A 24018-nucleotide genomic window follows, 5' to 3' on the forward strand; every position below is an offset into this window, starting at 1 on the left:
TTATTCACCTTGTACATTCACCCTTCTGGGTTCAAACCAAACCACGCTTCCCTGATTTACTCCAAGCCCTGGAATGTAGCTCTCTGCTACTGCCAGCCTGCCTGAGCAGTGCAGGGAGATGTGTTGCACTGGGCTTTGCAGGGAGATGTGTTGCACTGGGCTTTGCAGGGAGATGTGTTGCACTGGGCTTTGCAGGCTGCTCTGGGAACATGATGTTTCCAGCAAAGCAGATCTCCCTTGTCCACCCACAGCATCCTTGGCTCCTGCAGGAGGAGCTGTGCTCTGGGTACAAATGCAGCACGTGCTGCTGGAGAGCTGATGTCTCTCAGCTGGGCTCTGTGGATCTACTTCTTCTCCTGTGTCAGAGAGAATCCCAGCTGGACCCACTGGATGGTGCTCTTTGGGTGGTTGCCATAATGCCCTTATGGCTCCTCAGCTGACTGCCTTGCTGCTGGACAGTTCAGAAGGGAGGGAACAAACTGCCATTCGTTGCTTTGTCTCCACAGAAAATTCAAGAAAGCAGTTTTAAGAAATCTTAGTAAATTGCCATGTATCTCCTTCTTCAAGAAATCATTCAAAAATACTATTTAAAAACGTAGGAATAACTTGTTCCTAAGAAACTTTCTACAGAGATTTCCACACTTTTCCCAGGCAGTCTCAGCTGTAATTTGCATTAGATAACTTTTAAGCTGTCTCACTTCCATCTTTCCTCCTGCAGTTTAAGCCTCTGATCTCTTGGCAATTTTCAGGTGCAGGACTTTCTTTGCTACAAAAGGTGATAAATCTGTACATCTGGGTGTATTATCACATCTCTGCTCTTCCCTTCTCCAGCCTGAGTAAATTCAGTTCTTTCCATCTTTCCACACAGACCTTGGTTTATATACCTTTGATGGCTCTCAGTGTACTCCTTTGGACTTTTTATATCTGGGCCTATTCTTTATTGAAAAGTGTCATCAGGAACAGGACACAATGTTCCAGTAAAAGTCTGACCAGTCCAGCCTTGCTATCTTGTTCTCAATCCCAAAGTTACTAAAATATTTTCACAGTTGAGTAATTGGAAGGCAGCACATCAACTCCTTTACTGGCATGACTTTACCTCAGCAGAAAATCTGGGCAAAGCGTCTGTTTATCAGAGAGTGTTTGAGGCTTTTCTGCTGCTGATGGGTAGGCAATGTCACAAGAACAGCAGATCTTGTACTATTTTTACCAGTTCAGCCGTGATCTGCCAGTTAAACCAGGCTGATCATCCTTATGGGCTCGTTCCTTTGAGAACTCCCACAGGCTGTGCAGCACAGGGCGAGGCGCACTCAAACCACACCATCCCATGGCAGGATAACGGCCAGGTGGCAGCTCTGTCCCCTTCTCAATGCTTGGATACGAAGCAAATGCATTTTCTTTTCCTCTCACGAGCTGGGAAACCTGTGTGTTATTGCCTTACTTCAAGCAAGGTGTCATGTTTTCCCTAGCCCCCCGTGTAGGTCCCGATAAGACAAAGCTTTTTCCACAGCACCAAGTCGTTGACAACTCACCCTCAGGCTGGGCTAGCAGCAAGCCCCAGATCTTCTTTTCTGCAAGAAACTTCAGTTACTGCCATTGATTATTTGACCCCAAAAGCACTGCTTTGTGGTTATTGTAAGTGAATTGCCTCCTGTTCTGTTCAGGTTATTCCTCTAATTCAATTTCCTTTTGAATTTCAGCTCTCCAACAGGCAATGCAGCAGTTTGATGAGTGCAAATTTGCAGTCTGAACAGGTTGTGGAATTTAATCTGTATAAATTTCACCTTAAACATATATTCATAACCCCTATGAAAATAATCACTCAAAATGTAATTAACCCAATTGCTTTTTCTAATTCCTCACAGATGTACTTTAGGGATGAAAAAGCCTGCAGCTTAAATATATTTATTCCAATTTTTTCATTTTACAACTTGAATTTGCCAAATCAATTTTCAGGGTTAGTTAAAGAAATCATATGGGCATATCATAAAATGGTTTGGGTTGAAAGGGACATTAAATCTCATTTTGGTCCACCCCCTGCCATGTGCAGGGACACCTTCCACTATCCCAGGTTGCTCCAAGCCCTGTCCAACCTGGCCTTGGATGCTTCCAGGTGTGGGGCAGCCACAGCTGCTCTGGGCAACCTGTGCCAGGCTCACCCCCTCACCTCACAGTACAATGTTTTTTTCATGATGGCATTTTCAACCTTGAGCTTTTGGAGTCTTGGGTGTTGATGTGTTTTGAATTTGTTTTGGTTTTGAAGTGTTTCTGCTCTCCCTTCTCTGTGTTTCTGGTTCATCAAACAAAATAATGATCTCGAGTTTGGGCATTCCAGTGTCCAGTCACCCGTGCCACTGTCCATGCATCCTGCTCTGCTGGAGTGTCGCTGGATGTCACCTGCAGGTATTCCAGAAAGATAAGAATAGGCTGATTGTTCCATCTTCATTTGGTTGGGTGTTTCTCTGAAGAAATGGGGCAGGCAGTTTCCCACAGGAGCAGACAGAGCCTCCTCTGGAGCTGTGGTGTTGTGTTGAGGCCTGCAGGACAAGGCTGTAACAAGCTGGAATCCAGGCTGTCCTCATCTGAATCCTGATTGTGACAGTGTGCAAGGAAGGATTTGTCTTTCACAAGATGTGAAACAGATGAAGTTGCTGGATTGTGTTTCATGACAAAAAATGGTCTGTGTTGCAGATCAAGGTGCTGGTAAGTCATATGCAGGGCCAGGAAACTAATAGGCAGCTACAGCTCCAGTATTCAAAAATACAAATACATTTGTGCTCTTTAAAATTCTTTCTTCTCTGCTGAGCAAAGACCAGTTTCATGATGTAATGGACAGTGACATATAAAGACATTTCCTTAAAAGACCATTTGAAGCTTTTGGGTCTTTGAGGTATATCATGTTTAACTGCAAGGACATTTCCTACAAAATTACTGCTGGGTCTTCATTAGGTTTCAAAGGTTGGAGATGACCAATTAGGCATGCTCCAGGTGTTTGCTCTGCTATAGCTAATGCTGGTTTTTATTAGAATTATGACCTTTATTTGCTTTATTTGCTTTTGAATCATGTGCAGCAAAATGGAATCGTCACTCGTTATCAGTGAATTGGATTTTGGTTTTGGGAATAAACCATGCATGCTCTTATTTGTGCATGAGAGTTTCTTCCTTGCCAGAAATCCATGGGTTATGATGAAGAAGGGAGGAAAAAGAATTCCTTGCCAGAGTAAAACATAAAAGATATATCTATATCTATATCTATCTATATCCTATATATGTGTGTGTATGTATATATATATGTATAAATTGCCAGTTTCTTTTTATAAAATGGCATTACTGGGGAGGCAAGGTCTGTTTCTCAACTATTCTTGTATGGAAAGTAAATGTGCTGTCTCACTTGAACTCAGTCTTCTGGCAGCCAATGTCCATGGCCAGGGTATTTGGCTTTGCAAACACAGAGCAAAAGTGTACAAAGAAAACCCCCACCCTTGTCTAGCCTAATTCCCTTGGCTCGCACAAGGGAAATTTTGAATTTAGCAAATGGAACAAGTGTGCTCCCAGCCTGATTTGTTTGGGAGCAGTTGATAAATGGTGTCAAAACAGTCCTGCGTACTTGGAATTAAATCTGCACATTTCTGAAGAAACACTTGCAAATATTGCTGTTCTGCAGAAGTGTCTGAAACAGTTGGTGCTGGTGCAACACTGGCCAGGCAGGAATGGGATTAAAATATTTCCTTTCTTCCGTCTGCTCGAGGCTTATCAGCTGCTGATGCCATAGAGAAACTTGGTCTGTAGTACCCTGATCCAAACTGAAAATATTGTCCTGCATATTTTTTAAAGAAATCTTTCATCAACTTGGGCTTTCACAGCAATGCTTTTATGCAGTCAGTTTGTCTGACTGCATAACTCAGTGTAAATCAAGACTTATTTCAGTGTTCTTGCGGTTCAGAAAATGCAATTTGAAATTTTTTTAATTATTATTTTTTTATTTTATTCTTTTTGCCGAAGACAGCCAGTGAGTGTCCTTCATCTCCTAGCCTGTGCTGGGTGAATGTATGTAGCCTGTGTGGGAAGGTGTGCTACGTGTTTTCCTCTGCCTTTCTGTCCCATCAAGCCAGTGATGCTCCATTAGCATCAGGGACTGGGAATGTAACACCCCCAGTGGCCCTGCCATACCAGGGGCATTGGAACCAGCTGATCTTTAAGGCTCCTTCCAACCTAAACCATTCTGTCATTCCATTATTCCAACTCTATGATTTTCCATTAATTTTTACATTGATACATCTTCAGTTTGTTTTCTCGATGCACCTAAATTTAGGAGCCAGCAAAGCCTGTATTCACAAGATTTTATTTAATACACACAGTTTTGCCATGGTTAAACCAGAAATAATTCATTAAAAACAAAATGTCATTCCCTTGAAGCTATAATTTGATATACCTCCTAGAAATAAAAGTGTGGATTTTCTTAAATAACTTGCTTAGTTAAATAAATCTAAATAAACCCAGACAGTCCACTTAGGTAAGGAGTAGGTGCTTGAAGACAGGAAGTACAAAACAGAAATGCACCCACAGCAACACACGGAAACACACGGAATTCTACATGCAGCTGAACTGTGTGTTCCTTCCCTTTTTCTGCCCCCCTGTTGGGATTGTGTCTGTGTGTACAACTGGAGATTGGCATGCCAGGAACACGACAGGGAGAGAACAGATTGCTTCCCTTCACTGACAGGGAGGATTTAACCTATTTATGGCACTGGGTGTTGGTACAGAAAGAGCCAAGTGTGCCCAGGCTGCGTTTGCTGATAGCACTTGTTCTGAATTCACACCTCATCAATCCATTATCTAAGGAAATGAGGGAAGAAAGGAACCATGGCTTAATTGGGGTGGGTGGATCATAATGCCAGGCAAGCAAGAGGCCTACCTGCACTTCAGCACACGGCAAAACTTTTTCTGGGAAGGAAAATGTGATTCTCTGACCTGTGATTGTCGCCACGAAATGGAGGAGGTCCCTGAGCCATGGACACCGCCACTTCTTGGCTCTTAAAGCCTTTCTTGCTGCTTCAGCTGCTAGCTTGCTTTAGGATGGAAATGTGCAGGCACAGTGTTCAATTTTTGTCACTTCTCTGCAAGAAAAGAAACTACCTGCAGGTGGAGAAAGGCCATCAGGTGCCTTTTGAAAAGCAGCTGAAGCCATGGCCATAACTGGGAAGAATTTTGACGTAGGAGTTATTAAGGAGAGAGAAATGGAATTTTTTAAGCACAGTCCTGAGAAAGTGAGTGGAAGAAATCATTCTGTTTGCTGAGAGCATGAAATAATGTGTGTGCATTTTGGGGGTTTATTAGAAGGCAAGGTGTGCTTTGTGTGACTCCATTTGTTTAGCTACTTAATTCAAATTTATCTCTTCCATCTACAGGCTGATCAAGAGCTCTATAGTAGTCAGGCACTTGAAAATTTTAACCTTTGTCAGATTGCTGTTTTGTTGCATTTTCTTGTCTCAGTAACACACCTTGGAAATTGCGGATTCAAGGAGACAATGGGAATTTTCTTCTCTTTTTTTCATCCCTAGGGAAGGCAGGAATAAGGAAAAAATGTTGATTTCGGCTAGAAAAGCAAAAGAAAAACGAATGGATGGGCATCATACACAGCTCTTTATTTTGTTGGCTCCATTATTGTGTTTGTTACCAGCAGAGTATCTGCAGCTGTATGAGCTATGTTATGAGCTGTAATATAGGTGATAATAGGGCTTGGATGGTCCTGGAGCAACCTGCTCCAGTGGAAGGCTCCCTGCCCACTGCAGAGGGCTTGGAACTGGATAAGCTTTAGGGCCTCTCCAAGCCAAATCATTCTGTGATTCCATGGCCCCAGGAAGGAACCCCAGTGACCCAGAGAGGCTGTTATTCCAGCACATGAGATCCTTAAATGTGGCTGATGCCAAGGATATTTATAGACTCAGGAGGAATACTGATGAGAGATTTTTCCAGAGCAAATGAAATAAAAATGAGGTTGGTTCCCAAGCAAACGCTCTAAATCATGGTGAAACTAACATCTTAATTTGGAGTCCAGCTGGGAAAGAGTTGGAGCAGCAATTTCAGATCCTGTACAGGGAATACAGGTAATCTCAGAAGAGAAGGAGGTATTTCTTTGTTAAACCAAGCCTTCCAGCTTGGAGCCTAGAACTGCAATTGGCTGTATTTTCTAGCCTGGGGTTTCATCCTTCATCCCATAAGAGGGAAGGAAAAAAACCAAACAAAGGCACTTTTCCTGAACTGGAAGAGTTTGGAGTATTCTAGAAAATGTAGTCAATGCAGAGCTGTTTACCAGTGCTGGACTGGGATAGCTCCATGAGTCATGTTAAATGCCTTACATTAGATATTTATTTTCCCACAATGCTAGGAAGTCTTGTGCACTTTGTGAAGCACCAGATGTTGGCCTGGGATTGCCTTGGAACAGCCTGGGTATCACTGGCACCTACAGATAATTCCAGAGATGCAGCAAGATCCATAGACCTAGCTAGCCATTATTTTGCTGGTGAAAATCAGGATTTACATTATTCCACACCAGAAGTGGAGCTGTTCTTCCCTTTTTCCTTTTCTTACATTTTGTTTGGGGGTGGCATATAAAGCATATAAAGAATGAATTAAAAGCTGTTTGCACTTTATGCCTTTAATATATCAGAATGCCAATGTCTCCAGCAACCTTGCTATTAACATTAAGTGGAAATTTATTGTCCTTGGAGTTGACTTGTAGCATTGGCAACAAACAGAATTACTGTTGTGGGGTTTATGTTGGGTTTTATATGACAGCCCAGGATGATGCATTTCTCAAAGCACTTGAGATGCAATTTCAGAGCGGCAAATGAGAATCAGTCAATGGGTCAGAGCAACACAGTTCAAAGGCCCATAGTTCATAAAATATTTATGTGCTGTTATAAAAGTAAAGAGGAAAGGGAGCTTATGTAACATACCAAAAAAAAAATGAAGACCCAGCAGAAAACTTCCTCTCCCATCCCACAACTGAACTCAACTTACATATTTCCAGAGAAAGTGTGTCCAGCCATGGCTTTTCCACAGCTATCCCAGCATGTCTGCCATTTCAAATCCAATTACTCAGTTCTTCACTATTCTATTGTTCTTAGATGGATGCATCATGTCCAAGCTATGCTCACTGTGACCAACTGCAGAAAACGAATTTGCCACAAGATTTTTTGGTTGGGTTTTTTTGGTATAATAATGTAATTGCAAGGGAAAAGGGGGAGGAAGAGAGTGACATCAGAAAATATACTGGAGGGTTTAAATTTGAATGACATTTCAAAGAAAATCACTCCAAACCACCACAACTCCACTAAGCAGGAAAAAATATCTGAACTTTCAGGCAGTAAAAATCTGAGAGGAAATTTTGTTGCCTGTTAGCTGACTCATGGTGTCCTTTACGCTGTTGTTGCCTATGGTAATTCAGCTTTTTGGAATTATCAGGATTTTTAGATTAGTGTCTATTTGGTTTTAAAATACTGATTTTAAATGGGCTCTATGTCTAAAATACTATGCCTGAAAGTTCTAAAGGAAAATGTAAAAAAATAATGAAAGGCTTCATTTAAACTTTTGGGTAATGTTACTCATTAGAGGAAGCCCTCTTGGAATCACCAAGTTCCACTCTGATTCTGATGTGGTTTTTATGCATTTTTCATCTTTCCCTTCTTTCTTTTACCTTGTTTCTCCATAGTCTCCTTACCAGGAGATGTGGCTGCAGTTTCCCCAGTGACCATCAGCCCTGCTTCCATCTTGAGGAAGTGGATTATATGAGAAGTTATATAAGAGAGGTTATAGGAGTAGATTATATGGCAGAAACTTCCAAGTCAGAGCCAGAATGCATATTTAGCCCAGACTCTTGGCTCCCAAGGAGTGCAGGCAGAGGCTTTACAGACCTTTTGCTGCTCTCCCATTCTGCTGCCGCTGACTCTTTAGTCACCTCCCCTGCATTCTGATTTTGAACACACAGACTTAAGCCTGGGGTTGAGAGGCAGATGCTTGACTTTAACACAAATAATAGCAAAGAGGTTGGTCCTGCAGTTTGTCGAGCACTGCTCGTGAAAAGCAGGGCATGAAATGGACTGTTGAGGAATTTTACAGTCATGCAGCCAGATTACCAGAATTCAAAATCCATGAAGTGCTGGAGATTGAATAAGCCAGCTGGGAGAGTTCGTGAAGAACCAAGGCAGTGTGGTTAAGTTGCAGGGGCATATTTGTAGAACAAGTTGAAAATGTGTTTTACAGTGTGCACCCACTCCTATGAGAAGCCTGGTGAGGTGATCCTGGTGAGGTGATCCTGCACGAGCCCAGTGCTCTAGCAAGGGATACAAAGTTGGCAGTGACTTACTGCACTTTGTACAGCTGTACCCAGGGGTGTTGGTGTGTCTCTTTGGTGGGCAAGTTACTGCTGCTGTACTAATTGCTGTCACTGATGGGACAGTAGCGATAAGAATGTGAGCTGACAGGCTCCCTGCAGTTCGGCTTCCTCTGGCTCCTGTCTGCTGTGTGACCCACTGGAGCTTCGCCCCACAGATTTGTTTAGGGAATGGCACAATCTCCTGCAGACAAAGCCGAGCAGATGTTGTGGTTCCAGCAGTGTTCCTGACGTGTTCCCTTCCCCTGAACACAGCCGTGGCTCTGTGGTGGTGTCACCACTCGTCACCTCTGTGCTGTGGTACAGTCTTAGCACAGACGCTGTGCACAGTGTCAGAGAATTGCTGTGGGGCTGATCTGCTCCTCCTTTAGCCTTCCTGGCTCCTGAAGGGGAAAGAAGGATTTAGCTTTTTCACTCAGGACAGATGCAAAGCATGCCTGATTCTTATCTCTTTTCCTTCCCACTTTTCCCTTTACAGTCCCCACAATATGCAAATTTCAATTCCCACTTAGAGAAGAATGTTGAAAATAACAAGAACAGAGTCTAACTGATGATGCTTTGTTCAGCATGACACCATTTTGTAAATTTTGATGTTATTGCCAGGATTATTAACCACTGAAATACATAATTTCACAACCTGGACAGGATGTAAGTGATTTGGAAGCCACAACTTATTTGCCACTGATTGAGTAACTTTCCACAGAGTTAACTGTGCTTCAGAAGAATGGATGGGTTGTGATCTTGCAGTCATATTTTTCCAACTACATTTCCCACTGGAAACCCTGGGGTTGGAGACCAAATATGCAGGACCTGCTTTTCTGTGATCACACACTGATAAATGCTAAATGTGTTTCCCTTTCTCCTGAACAACTAGTGTTTCTCAAAGAACCACTGCTTATAGCTTTTATTTTCAGTTTTTAACGAGTGATCCTCATTTTCTGGGAGCTGTTTGCCCTTAAATCCTTTCTCACAGGGTCTCTGATGCTAATATCACTCTACTTGAATGAATGTTTTCAGACAGGGGGACGAAGCCCCACAGCAGGCAGCATACGCTGCTGATGGTATCTCTGCACAAGTTCCATTAGTGTATTAGGACTTGCTGGATATGATGAATGCATGCTTCCAAAACTTTGTGTGTGTCCCTTTTACACCTCACTTACTCTTATCCAGCTCACTCTGTTACATGAGTCATTTTTGAGGTATTTTGTCTGGGATCAAAATTACCTACTAGCATCTTAAATAAGGCACAGCTTCATTAATACATTAGCATTTTATAGCAAGTGCTTTATGTAAGCTTTGTCTGCTTTTATACATAATTGCTAGACATGTAAGAGACTCTGCTTCTAGATTTTTGTGGGACCAGCAGCAGTAAGGCACCTATTTTATGCTCCATTTTATTTCCAGGGATGTTGCACCACAGCCCCAGTTGCTGTTAGGCCTTTGGGCAGTGCCTCAGTGCAGCAGCAAAGCAAGATGTGAGCGAGGAGCAGTGTGAATGAGAGTTAGGAGGGATTAGGGAGTGCAGCGCTGACATCCAAGAGAGCACTGCTTGTTTTGCTAAGCCGGATTTAGGAGGGAAATAAAGAAGCATTTTTCCAAATCTCTTCATTATTCATTGCACAGTGGCCTAGAAACAGATGTGCTGTTAACCTCTGTCCCCTGTTAACTCCAGTTTGTTCCCTCCTCTGGTGGGGGAGGCTGAGGGAGGGGGAGAAATGCAGCAGGGCGGTGTGAGGGGGCTTCACAGTGTCTGTGCCGTGGCATCTTGCAGCCCTTAAGTGTGACAGGGAGAGTTCTCTCATTTCTCCTAGCCCTTGCCTAGTTTGGGCAGGGAGCAAAGGTAGCAACTCAAATCCATTGGTACAGGAGCAGAGAAATCCCTGTGAGGTACCACAGAGCTTCATCAGGTACCATTAGTGACAGGACAAGAGGGAGGGACCTCAAGGTGTGCCAGGGGAAGGTTTAGGTTGGATAGTAGGGAAAATTTCTTCACCCAAAGGACTGTCAAATTCTGGAACCACCTGAAGCTCAAGTCAGCATCCCTGAGAGATTTAAAAGACAGGCAGATGTGGCACTTAGGGACATGGTTTAGCAGAGGAATTGGCATTGTCAGGTCACTCGTTGGACTCTATCCTAAAGGTCTTTTCCAGCTGTGGGTCACAGTGAGCTGGTCACGTACCTGCTGAAGTTGCTTTGTTCCTTTTGAGTTCCAGCATGTGGTGCTTTGAATGCAGACATTTTACTTCCCTTTTTAATGCTGTGCTATATAGTGTGTGCTGTCTCTGATGTGGTAGATAAAAATTGTCACAGAACTGACTGACAGCCCTGCAACACTGCTCCCCCACTCTTTTCCCTGTGCTACAACAGCACACCTACATCCACTCAGACACTGGCAGTGAAAGCAGCTCCTTTCCACGTGGGATCTCTCCTGTGAGTAAACAAAGATGTTCCATTTCCCCGTGGTGTCAGTCAGGAACCTGTCGTGTGGGACCCAGGTTAATGCAGTACCTCACTATCTTCATCCATTATTTCTTTGGGAGCCACACACAGTGCCTTTGTCTTGATCAAAACTGAATGAGAATACTGTGGTGAGCTCTGAAAAAGGGATTTTCATATTATATTTCTCAGGTGAATCAAATATCAGGAAATAGAAAGAAAATCCAGCAGCCAGCAATATGTGACAGAACTCATACATGGCTGCTGGCAATCCCTGTCAATAAGCAGGTGCCTGTAAGCACTGTATTTGAAAAAGTCCTGTTACTAAGTGGTTTGGCATCAGGGTGAGGCTCATTTGCATCCTGCCACCTCTTTTATCAGGACTAAGAAGCCCCATTTTGAGCTTTAGCTGTGTTGTGCAGCAGGCATGGTTCCATCCCTGCTCAAAGGGATGAGCAGCACAATGGACTCAGAAACTGATATCAGAGTGTCAAAAGGACAAAAGGACTGGAGGTCAGTGGGGATGCTCAGGCTGAAAACTATGCAGGACCCAGAAGAGAGCATCTCTTGGCTGCCAGCCCTCCCCCCTTTCAAGGCAGGGTTATTCCTCTCACTAACAATTCAGTGCCACTGCTGTTGCCAGTAAATGTCAGCCCAGAAAACCAGCAATATTGTTGAAAAGTCAAATTGGGGTTTGGGTTTTTTCCCAGATAAAGCTGTTCTTCGTATTATCAGGGCTGTAGCTTTTCTGGGAAAAGTACTCTGGAGTGGCACGGAGTACCAGGATGCCTGCAGGGACAGCAGCAGAGCGCCTTGCTCTCTCTCGCTGCCAAGAGCAGACCTTACATGAGGGGTCTGGGTGGGCACAGCAGCCTCTGTAAAACTTGAGCTTTGCTTGTTGAAGTGAGTGGCACACTCACTTCTGAGCAGCACCTTATCATTTCATATGCAGCAACATCCAGTGCTCTGGCTGAAATGCATAATTAAACTGCAAAGACTACAGCAGGAATCCTGCTGGCTCAGACTGCTGTGCCATACCCTGGGGATGAAGGAGAAGATAATAATTTCCTTTTGATGCCTGTGTACACGTTTTACAACGATGTTATGTGATAGAATGCATTAGGTAGAACAAATAGAATAACCAAGTTGAGATGAAACAGGAATAATCACCCAAGAATGTTTCTTAATTAATCAGCATTCCCAATGAACCTCCACATGAAAAAAAGGAGTTTGGTGCATTAATTCATAGACTCATTTTGATACTTTGATGACTCTGAGCAAAAATTTACCTAGAAGCCTATTCAATTAAAATTGATTGAATTGCACTTTTATTTAAATAGGTACATATTGATTAAGGGGGGCAGAATCTGTTCTCTATCCTTTTATAGAATCTTGGAGACAGTGGAGCTTGAGACATCTCACAGAGCAGGATAATAGCAATATTATAAATACTGAAGAGAGCTTGTGGCTGTTAACACTGGATCATCATACTCTCACCATAACAATTTATCTTCAGTTTAAATTACTGTCTGTAAGACTTATCCAAGGATTCAAATACAACGTAATGGCCTGTGGTACACTTATGCTCACTAAAGCAGTGGAACTATGATGTTCTCCAGTGTCACACTCAGAAATGGTGTGTTTATGTAGTTGTTCAGTGGTTAATAAAAAATTACAGCTGTCACCAAGCTTGGATGTTGTGAAGGTGTCTAAAACACTTGAGATGTCTCTGAAGCACCACATAGTCCTATTTCTTTTTCAATGTCATAATGTTCTTTAATTATAAAGTAATTACCTCTCTCAAATGATACCATATAAGCCTGTGATGTGGTAGTTGTTAAACTGTATTTTACATCTTGTCTTTTTGCCCTCAGTCATCCTTGCTGTCACTTCAAGGTCATTTTATAGCATTTAAGTTGATAAAGGCTCTAAGTGCTGGATGTATGAATAATAACTAAGGACAGTTTTAATTCAGAAATGGTACTAAATGCTCAAAATGAGTACTTTTAATTAGAGAGTAATATAAGACAATAACTGTTTGGCTGCTACCTTAAGGGCTGCCATCAGATATGTCATTTTTATGAGAGATGTCTTCGTATGAAAGGCAGCCATATAATGAATATCTTTCACGTCCCTTAGGTGCAGTCATTGAATAAATTCTTCCTATATAAAGATGAATCAACTTCCTAAACTGTCACAGAATTAGGTGGAAAATATTTCACACATGTGCATGGCAGGTCATGTAAAAACTCCTATGTTATTTGCAATTAAATATTCTTTTAGACAGAATGTGAGACACCTTGAAGTTTGCCCTGTCTGTAGCAGTGACTATTCTGGGATATTAGGAGGCTCTGGGGTGCTGTTCTCCCCAGCACAGCAGAGAGCAGGGGCTGGAATGGAGGCACCTCTCCATTACAAACTGGGACGTGCTGTGTCCCTGTCCTGGCATGCTGGTCCCGCTCCAGCCTCGCTCTGGGAGTACCCGAGGGGGGCATTCTTTTGCACACAATTTTTAGACTCCATTTATCTTCATTTCTTTTGGTTTTTCTCCTGCAAAAGTGACCAAAGCAGGACTGCAAATCCATCTCTAACTAATGGCAGAGTCATTTTAGGTTCCTTTCCCCTGAAACACGGTGATTAGGTGTCACATCCGCTGGCATCGGCTGTTGCTGAGAGCCCAGAATTGGGTGGCGAGGTCTGGATTTGTGGTTGGCATGCCAAGCATTTGGTCACATTGTTTTCTTTCCGTGTCACTCCCGTGTAGACATGAAACCGCAAGCGCCGATTACGCAATCACACATTTCCCCCTTCTCCTAAATGAATTGCAGTGATAAAGCTGGAAACGTTGTGCTGTTTCCACAGCTGCAGCAAACTGGGAGCAAAGAAAACAATAGCTGCATGAACACATGTGCATTCCAGCTGCTGCCAACTCCCACATTCTCCCTTCTCCTTGCTCTCCTCCCATTGGAGCTGATAAATTGCCTCAGTGACAGGAAAGGTTGGTAGCAGATAAGCTGCCAGTTTAATAATGTTTGGTAGAAAATTCAGAATTAGTGTATGAAAATACTAATTGCAACTTAATTTGGAGGATGATTTGAAGTTCAGGCTTCTGGAACCAAGGAGAGTAGCCCTGAGGAAGTGGAGATGAAGGTTTCTGTTCCTTCTCCCTCCCAGCTTGGTCCCACACTAAGATATTTTTCCTTTAAAGTTCACAACTCTGGAGACAACAGTTGCTTTCCTGCTGTTCACTGAGCTCTGCCCTGCTCCTGGGGTGCCAGTTGCATCTGCAGGAGTTGGGAAGATAAAAGAGAGAGGATCTGGTGCATATCCTGGAGATGTAAAACTGTTGGAATAGAGAGCTATGGAAAACAGCTTTTTGTGGCATGGTTCCCCAGTTTTCAAGCATTTCTAGGTGCCAAGTGCTAAAAATCCCTTTCACAGTATAAACAATATCAGGGTGTAAGGACATAATTTAAATGGCCAGATGCCAGGGCTGGTGTGAGATCAGAATTTAGAAATGATTCTGAGGTTGAGTTCATGAATCAAAATCCAAATGGCATTTGGTGAAATAAGGATGTCTCCGCTCCTCTAAGTCCTTGGAGAAAGGTCATGGGAGCAACACTGATAACATTATTGGTCTGCAAGGAAATTGCTACTTTATTTTTCTTTTCCTGAATTTGATGGAAGATCCTTAACTGATTTAAAAACAACAATGAAAAACTTGAAAGTAGGGCAAGATACAGAATCTTCCCAATGACATATAAGCAATAGCATTGCTAGAGTGATAAAACAGTAAATAATGTGAGTTAGACTTCTTATGTAAACACTTCATTTAGAAGTAGATGCTTTTTTCAGTCTGATTTATAAGCACATAAAAATTCTAGGAATACAGCTGAGGATGAAATAAATGTGTGTGTATGTCTGAGTGAAGACTTCAGGTCTGCTTTGTGGGGGCTGACACAGTCAAAGTCTGTGAAGGTTTGGAGTTTGTATTTAGTTTTTAATGTTGCATTTTCTTCTCTGATGCATTTCCACTCAGAACCCACCTTCCCCCAAAATCCCAAAGGCATAAGCCAGAAGATAGAAATGGTTAAATGATAGAGAATGAATGATAGATTCAATATAGAAAATTGTATTTTTCTGCTATTTTTGAAAGCTGAAATGTAGTGTAGGCTCAGGGCTCCTAGGGATAGGCACTGGGCAGACTATGTAGCATGAGAACTTTTATGCTGACATTTAGAAGTGTATCCCATGGGATTACACACTGTTGCCATAGACTGTAAACACTGAAGCAGTGAGATAGATGGGACTTAGCTTGACCTGCTCTTGTCCAGAACAGATGCCAAACGTGCTGCCCTAAGGAGTGCCAAGGTGCCACCGCCTGCTTGGGCTCTCGTGGCAGCTTGGCACTTGGAAGTCAGCCAAGTCAACACTTGTCCTCAGTCTCTAAGTTAGGGAAAGAATGGAAATAAGAAGGACACGAACATTTAGTAAACATTTTGCTTCTCAGCAAACTGACTTAATAGCAGTGAGAGAGAAGCACTGTGGCTACTCACTCTGGCTTTCTTGTCAGCTGTCTGAGGGGACCAGGACTTGCTGATGGCTTGGGAGCAATTCATGTCAGGCTGTGATGGCTTTATTTGCATCTCATTTAAATCAGCTCAGCTCTACCCTCTGTCCCGGGGTCTCCTGGATCAACTCACCCCTTTTCCAGCTTTACTCTCAGTTTAGTTTTAAAAACTTCAGCTTGTACAGCATGAAACATTTCATTTTTGTGGCAGACATTTCTGCTGCAGAGTCCTTTTGTGTGATTCTTGCTGGTCCATATCCAGCGTGCCACTGGTCAGGATCCTCTGCCCGGCTCTTCACCAGCCTGGGTGAAAGATTGGCAGTGAAAGAGCTCCTGAACTGCTCCTGCTTCCCTCACAAGCACCTTACAGAGCTGAGAACAACTTGGGGATGATTCAGAGTGAACATCCCTGCCCAAAGCAACAACTTTGTCAAACATGTCGGGCTGGTGGGCTCCATGCTAAAGCCTCAGTTCACTCTGATGATTTGCTGGTGACAAGTGGAATGTTGGGGTTTTCCTCCCCCAGCAACTTGGACCAAGAGCCCCCAAAATCACATATTTCCCTATTTTTTACTCACCTGGAATTCCTCTGTTTTAGCTGTTGTGTTATACAAATAGTTTCAGATAAGATGTCAAAGACTGTTCTTCATTAACTCCTAAATCTATGTTCTAGACTAGTATCTGCTTGTTGTATTTCGTTATTTTTAACAGGGAAATGCACAATCATCAATAATGATCTCTTTAATTTATGTAGCATGCAGACCACAGTGCTGTCACTCTCTGCAACTGCTGTCAAACGTGGGGTTTTTATTTAAAGTATCCTTTTCTGAATCCTAGGCTAGAGTTTATTATTTTTAAAATTGAGATTTATTTTTTCACCATATCCTGAGCTATGCAAGCATAATAAAAATACATTTTCCACATGTACTAACTAGAGCTCTGCTAGCAAAAGTTCCTGAAATTAGAAACTTCCAACTGAGCTTCTTTGTTAATCTACAGCCAGCCTTAAAAGAATCTCAGTTTGAAGACAATTAATGCAGTATTTGAAGATTGTGAGAGCTTGAAATCAATAGTGTTGTACATGCACATTACAAAATTAGAAACATCCCAGCTTCTTCTACAGCATGATGCAGAACCCACCCTGAAGTTAACAGGGAAAACACTCAATAGAAAACTCCTCAGGGAAAGGTTTGTTCAGGAAAGCTGGCTTGGCCTGCATGTGTGTGAGGCTGTGCAGGAGATGTGGGGGGTGCCAGGAGAATCCCTTCCCTCCACAGCCTCCCAGCCCTGCTCTCTGCTGTGGGGAACAGCAGTGAAAGTGTGCAGAGATTCTGTCACTGCAGATGAGAGCTGGAAACTAATGCAGCACTGCTGAGGGCATCAGAGAGGGGAAATGAGGCCTCCCAATGTTACCACATTCCTCAAGCTCAGGTCTCACTGACTTCAGCGTGCCTGTGGTAGTTTGCATCCATAACACTCCAGCACTTGAGTGTGCAGTTCACCTTCAGCAGCGTAATGGTCTCTGCACCCTAGGACTGGAGGTAGGAGAGGTGTGAAGCCACTGCCTGAGCTTTGTGTCTAAATTAAAACAGGAAGGGAACTCGTGTTGGAAAGGGGTGCCACGAGCTCACACTCAGGAGGGAGGATTTATTTGCTTATTTATTTTAAGAACCCTCTGAAATATTTCTCTGAGCATCCAAGAAGCAAAGGGCAGTGAAGTCATCGGGATGCTCCCAGAGGGAGGCCATTGCTTTAAAGTTTCCCCTGCAAACAAGAAAACAGCTCAGTGTGTCAGTGAGCCAGCACTGAGCATCTGCCTTGGCTGCAACACTTATCACAGTGGGTTTACTGTGAACATCTGAACAGCACACCAGGAAAAGAAGAACAAGAGTAGAAAAGGCACAAGGAGCCATCCCTGTATAGTGAGGAGAAATCATTTTCCAATATGTTTCTTATTAGCTGAACATTTCGCACAAATTTTACTTAGTTCCTTGTTCTGCAGATTGGAAATTCCAGGTATTCTAAAGGAGACACCTATGATCCTGAATCTTGGAGGAGCAGGGAGAAGGAGAGCACAGCACATCCATCTAAAGTATTCCCCTGTCTTGAACCCCTACTCTTTATACAGGCTCTCAGCAGTTAATGGCCTATATGTAAATAGTGCCCACAGAGGTCAAAGTCTAAAAAATGGTGAAATTAGATTCTGTGGCCTGTCAGCATTTGCTTAGATTTGACTGGTTACTGGTGCTGAAATTCTAATAATGAATTCCAGACTATTCACAGTCCTAACTTGCTTTCTGCATTTGAGATTAAATCCAGCCAGTTTATTCTAAAAAATGGAAGCCATGGAATCTATAGGATGTATCTTACAGACATTTCATGTCAGTTCATGAGCTCATGACTTTATCTGCTAGAGAGCACCTTCAAAATCAGCATCTGCCTCCTAATTTCTTTGTTTTTCCTGGTTCAGTTTTTTTTTTCCCTCTTGCACAGTTTACAAACAGTTTCAAAACAGTTGTTTTGAGACATTTTTCCTATTGCTATTAGTGCCATTTTCTTCTATATCATCACTGTCCTTTGCTCAGATTACTTTGCTTTTCTATGCATGCCCTGCAAGTCCTTTGAAAATGAAATGCTTTCGCTGAGAAAGTAATGTTGGCACATAATGGATCAATTAGAAAGGCATGTGGTGCAGGAAAGTGTACAAATCTTGACCTTTTTTGTCATAGTGAACAGTCTTCTGGTAATCAGAGGTTGATATTTCTTTGAAGCATTTCTACGCTTGAAATATTTCAACTTAAAATGTATTGATTGGAGCCTTCTTTTTTACACATGCGAATATAAAAATGTGTCTCTTTGTCTGTGTGCCTATAGGTATATTCCAAAGCACAGCCATGCCAAAAATAGCACACAGACACACAGACATCTGGGAAACACACCAGAGTCTCCTGCAAAGAGGCAGCAGCAGGGAATGTATGTGCATATAGATGGATGTATGTTATATGTGCAGTGTTACCAGCATATTGAATAACTTCCCGAGGGCACTGCTGAAGCAAGATGCACTGCTGAATGCCTCTATGACTGAGGCTAATTCTTGCCTGGTTTTGGTTCAGTATTTGTCAGATCAACAGCTTAGGAATTTCATGCTTGGATCTCTAGTTGAAAAGCCCTCGCTGGGGAAACTGCCTGGTGTTTTAGGAATTCTTGATGGGAATTAACATTGTGTGACTGTCGTGCTTTCTGTGTACATTTGCCTACAAGAGGAAGGTTTGCAGTGTTCTGCAGATTCTGTGGCCTGTTCCCCTCAGGCCCAGCTTCTCAGTTTTCAGAGGAGAAGGGTGGTGGAAGGATCTGGTTGAGTCCCTTCAGAGAAAATCCTGACTTCCAGCAAAATCAGCTTGTTACGGAGGAACTGCCCAGCTGGGACTGGGGGCTGACCTGGTGATCAAGGAGCCTGTCAGAGTTAAGAAAGCAGAAACTATTGACTAAAATAGCCAAGTGGGGACAGGGACTTTTCCAGTTGGATCAAAAAATGGGAATTTACTGAAAGGATTTCACAAGGTGGAGGAAAGAGAAGGGGAAGGAAATGAAATGCCTTATGGACATAGTTCCCTGAGGAGTCCCAAATACGGAATGAGCTGAAGCATGGGGTACTGCATGGCTTTCCTGGTTGTAGTTGGTCTGGTTTAAGAGGAGAATGTTGCAGCTGAACCATGTGAAGGATGTGGGACTTGTGTGTGTGTGTGGGACATTTCTTTTACAAAAACGAAGTGCAGATCCCAGAAACCCAAAACTCTCAGGGTGTGTTTTAGCTCTCTCCTGCAGCATCTCCTGGGTTGTCAGCACCAGCCTGTGAGTTTGGGGACAATTGGGTGGCAGGGCTCCAGGCCCCCAGCCTGCTCCCAGAGACAATGCTGTGCAGAGGGGCCTGGGGGCAGAGCGCAGCAGCAGTGCTGCAGCACGCTGGGTCCTGAGCAGCACAACAGCCAGAGCTTCTGCAGACAGTTAGTGAGAGCAGAGCTTCTGGGTCCAGGGAAATGAGCTCCAGAATGAAATGGGAGTTACACAATCCATCCACATTGCCAGCCATCAGAGACAGCTATGGCGCCTTCGGAGATCTTGGCCAGGAAGCCCTCATATGAAAGCAGGCTTCAAGTCATTTATGGACAGGCAGAGCCTAATGATTTTAATTTTCTAGACAGCTCAGGAGGCAAATCAGATTGGCAACACCAGCAGAATGTGTCAAGAAGCTCCCAACTCCTGCTACCGCAAATTAATAAGAACCGGTTTTGGGGGAGATGCGTGGTATTGGTGGACCTGGCTGTTCTATGCATGGTTGAGAATTGAACCTCCTCTCACACTCAGGGAGAATGTGTCTTTGGTCTACTATCTGCTGTTACATTCTCTTTTTTAGTGTCAAACTGGTATAAATATATTTGCCCTTGATTTTTGATACTTACTGCTGCCCGTGCTGGATTCATTTTCTCATCATATGGAGGCCATATGTATTCTTTACACATAGCCTGTAGTGAGCTGCAGAATTTATTACCCCATCCTTTAAACATACTGCTCTTACACGCTCAAAGCCCAGCATTTTTATATGCTGTAGATACGTTCACCACTAGCAAATTACGAGGCACCATAAAAATTGTATTTATCCACATAATTTTCTATAGCCACATAATTTTCTATTGTTAAATGGAGACATGTGGAGGAAAGAAGGGTGCCTCAAAGTACCTGTGCTGCTGTATATGTAGGCATTCTGTGTAGCTCAGATCATGGAGGGAAAGGTTTCATCCCTCAGTGAGGCGAGGACAAATTTGATGGTGTGACCGAGCTGGTTTTTGAAAGCGACACACCCAGGCACTCTGAAATATTTCCAGAGAAGGCTTTGGCATGCATAGGGATATTTTCTGTTAGGGTTAAGGTGTCCATACACCTGAGCATTTCCTCTACCAGCCTGATGCCTGTCTCCTCCCACCTCCAGGTACCAGATCCACACGGGACTGCAGCACTCCATCATCCGGCCGACGCAGCCCAACTGCTTACCTCTGGATAACGTCACGCTACCTCAGAAGCTCAAGGAGGTCGGGTACTCCACGCACATGGTGGGCAAGTGGCACCTGGGCTTCTACCGCCGGGAGTGCATGCCCACGCAGAGGGGGTTCGACTCCTTCTTCGGCTCGCTCCTGGGCAGCGGCGACTACTACACCCACTTCAAGTGCGACAGCCCCGGGATATGCGGCTACGACCTGTACGAGAACGACAACGCCGCCTGGGACCACGACAACGGCATCTACTCCACGCAGATGTACACGCAGAAAGTGCAACAGATCCTGGCTTCTCATAACCCCAGGAAACCCATATTCCTCTATATTGCCTACCAAGCTGTCCATTCGCCTCTTCAGGCGCCGGGCAGGTATTTTGAACATTACCGCTCGATAAACAACATCAACAGGCGGCGGTACGCGGCCATGCTGGCCTGCTTGGATGAGGCCATAAACAACGTGACCCTCGCTCTGAGGAAGTATGGCTACTACGAGAACAGCGTTATCATTTATTCATCTGATAACGGTGGGCAGCCGATGGCCGGAGGCAGTAACTGGCCGCTCCGAGGAAGCAAAGGCACCTATTGGGAAGGAGGTATCCGCGCTGTCGGGTTCGTGCACAGCCCCCTTCTGAAAAACAAAGGGTCTGTGTGCAAGGAGCTGGTGCACATCACAGACTGGTTCCCCACGCTGATCACGCTGGCGGAGGGGCAGATTGACGAAGACATCCAGCTGGACGGCTACGACGTGTGGGAGACCATCAGCGAGGGCCGGCGCTCCCCGCGGGTGGACATCCTGCACAACATCGACCCCATCTACACCAAAGCCAAGAACGGCTCCTGGGCCGCTGGCTACGGGATCTGGAACACCGCCATCCAGTCTGCCATCCGAGTGAATCACTGGAAACTGCTGACGGGAAACCCGGGCTACAGCGACTGGGTGCCTCCGCAGGCCTTCAGCAATGCGGGTCCCAACCGCTGGCACAACGAGCGCGTCTCCTGGTCCGCCGGGAAGACCGTGTGGCTCTTCAACATCACGGCCGACCCCTACGAGCGCGTGGACCTGTCTGCCAGGCACCCCGAGGTGGTGAAGCAGCTGCTGCGGAGGCTCTCGCAGTTCAATAAGACCGCGGTGCCCGTCCGCTACCCGCCCAAGGACCCTCGCAGCAACCCCAAGCTCAACGGGGGAGTCTGGGGGCCGTGGTTTAAGGAGGACGAAAAGAAAAAGAAATCAGACAAAAGCAAAGGTGCAAATAAGCAGAAGAAGATGAAGAAGAAGAAGAAAGCCAATCGGAAAAAGGGGCAGTCGTTTCACTGCCGGTCACGTCTTGCTGGTGGGTAAACTCTAAGCAGGCTCCTTGGCCAGACCCGAGTCAGCCTGGCCCCGCTTCTTGAACTTCTGGTGGAATAGACTAGAAATGCCAGTTCTGCACTATGAATGAAAGTTGTCATCTTTTAATTTTGTCTCTGATTTCACCAGCACAAGATACCTTAGCACTCTGAGTGACCATGTGACAGACTTTCTCCTCCATAGGATGAACGGTCCTCACCCATCACCAGACACATTCCAGATAGCAACAGCGATAGCATCTTGTTTCAGGAAACTTAGCTTTGATGGACAAATGATGGTTCCTTGCCTTAATTAGCTGGAATCTTTGGAGAGCATGGAGATGTTAATGGCAGATGTTCTCAAAATGACAGATGGTTCTGAGGGAGAAGGGAGAAACAAAACCCGAGAACCTCTGGGTGTCAGTAAGTGTTAGTCATCAGCCTGTGACATGTTTTGATACAGCACATCAAAAACTGAAGGCATCAGGGTAACTTTGTAGAGGTGCTGGGGAGGGGGGCAGGATAGGAAGAAAGCTGCTTTAAATTAGATTTTGTCCATCTTAACTAAATCTGAAATATTTTTTGCATTTCCTAGGTGTGCTGAGCTCCCCCCATTTGCATGTTGTAAAACACATGACCAACGAGCACACGCCTCGTGTAATTTATTACAGGTTAGACAAAAACACATCACCAAAGTGAATGTAATATTTTAAGACTTTAAGATAACTATACAACAATATGTAAAATAGATAATTTATTTTACAGCACAATCCTTATTTCTCTTCCATTAAAATTTCCTGGCTGATGCAAGGTACCCCTCTGAGTGCCGGGGTTGTTGTGGTTCTTTTAACGCTGACTTTTTAAATTTTATTTCCACCCTGTCATTCAGAGTTTATTTAAGAGATTCATATCCTCAGAGTACTGTAAACCAAGGAAATACTGTATACACTGCTAGGATGAGGAAGGAGAACAATTCAGGTGCGTCACTGCATTATATATTTGCCTTCAGTGGTTTTGAATGTAACAAAGGGTTTATTTAATTTAGGAGTCCCATGAATATTGTTCAGTTTCTGTACAGAAGCTAGGCCATCTTGATGTTTGGGGGGAAAATTCTACTTTAAACCTTTTATTTATGTACCTATTAAAATAGTTTATTTTTATGGCATTCATAAAAGTGGTCTGCCTCTTTTTTTGCATCCAAAATAGCAATTCTGGCCTAGTTTGTTTTAAACAAACTCAAGTAAGCTGTTTCATTACTATTATTTTTGGTACAGGGATGTTTTTGGAGATTTTGCTTCTGAAACAGAATTTCTTCTCCCAACATATATATCATTTGAGACATGCTTCAAAGTTTGCCCTTTTCCAAGGTGTCTGCATGGATGATGGATGCACGGACTGGCTGCACAATCATGGTGATCTGTGGTAATTGATAAAATGCACACACACATATAAGCTTCAAGATGAATTATGTTAAGTAGAATTGATGATTCATTTGTTGAATGGCTATAACATGTTCTGGGGAAATTTCAGATAAGCCTGCTTTTCAGCAGTGTGTCACTTAACTCAGAAATTATATTTATATAGATGGATTATGGCTACAAAATTGAGCGTTCCTAAAATCAGTGCACACAGAAATCTGAATGAAATGCAGCTGTCCAGAACTCCAGCAACCTCTGACCTTTTCAAAAGGCACCTGAGTGCAGGTACATACTGCCAAACCCCAGCAAATGGTGTACTTAAAGATGCAGAGAAGAATAAAGCTGCCATTAACAAAACACAGAAACAAGTCAGGCAGCTCTTAGAGTTACTCTGTAATGGATATACTGGGGAGGACAGAGAAATGCGCTTGGAGAATTGCATGTAAATAATAATTGTAAAAGGATGGTGTGTATCGGCATAAGTGCTTGATATTGTCACTGTTTTTTTTTCATGCTGCGTGGTCCTTAAGATGACTAATTAATTCCTTAGAGATCTGTCTAGCTTTTCTTCACATCCACACTATCCAGTGAGTAATCAGGAACTCTGATGGTCTCTAAATTCTCACTTTTTAAAAAAATGTGCCGTTGATGTCCTTAAAAGAAATGAGAATAACATATTGAAATAATATTCTTCAAAATGTGATCTATAAAATTCATATCTGTGAGAAGATACATTTAATTTTCCAAGGTAATTTTTAAAAGGCAAAAATTAGGTGTATAAGTTAAACTATATACAGAGAGGCTAAGATATTTTAATTTATTTTGG

The 24018-nt window shown here is 43.5% G+C and overlaps 1 protein-coding gene across 1 annotated transcript in view; it reads left to right on the forward strand.

The window, feature by feature from the left end:
* Positions 1 to 22736, forward strand: part of ARSJ (arylsulfatase family member J) — a 33513-nt gene extending 10777 nt beyond the window's left edge. Inside the window, exon 2 of the mRNA XM_084203993.1 lies at positions 20386 to 22736. Within this exon, the coding sequence (XP_084060119.1) occupies positions 20386 to 21787 (1402 nt within the window). The 3' untranslated portion in view covers positions 21788 to 22736. The remainder of the gene's footprint in view (positions 1 to 20385) is intronic.
* The last annotated feature ends 1282 nt before the right edge of the window (positions 22737 to 24018 follow it).

The sequence above is a fragment of the Fringilla coelebs genome (genome assembly GCF_963513975.1).
Source record: "Fringilla coelebs genome assembly, chromosome: 4".
Taxonomy (NCBI): domain Eukaryota; kingdom Metazoa; phylum Chordata; class Aves; order Passeriformes; family Fringillidae; genus Fringilla; species Fringilla coelebs.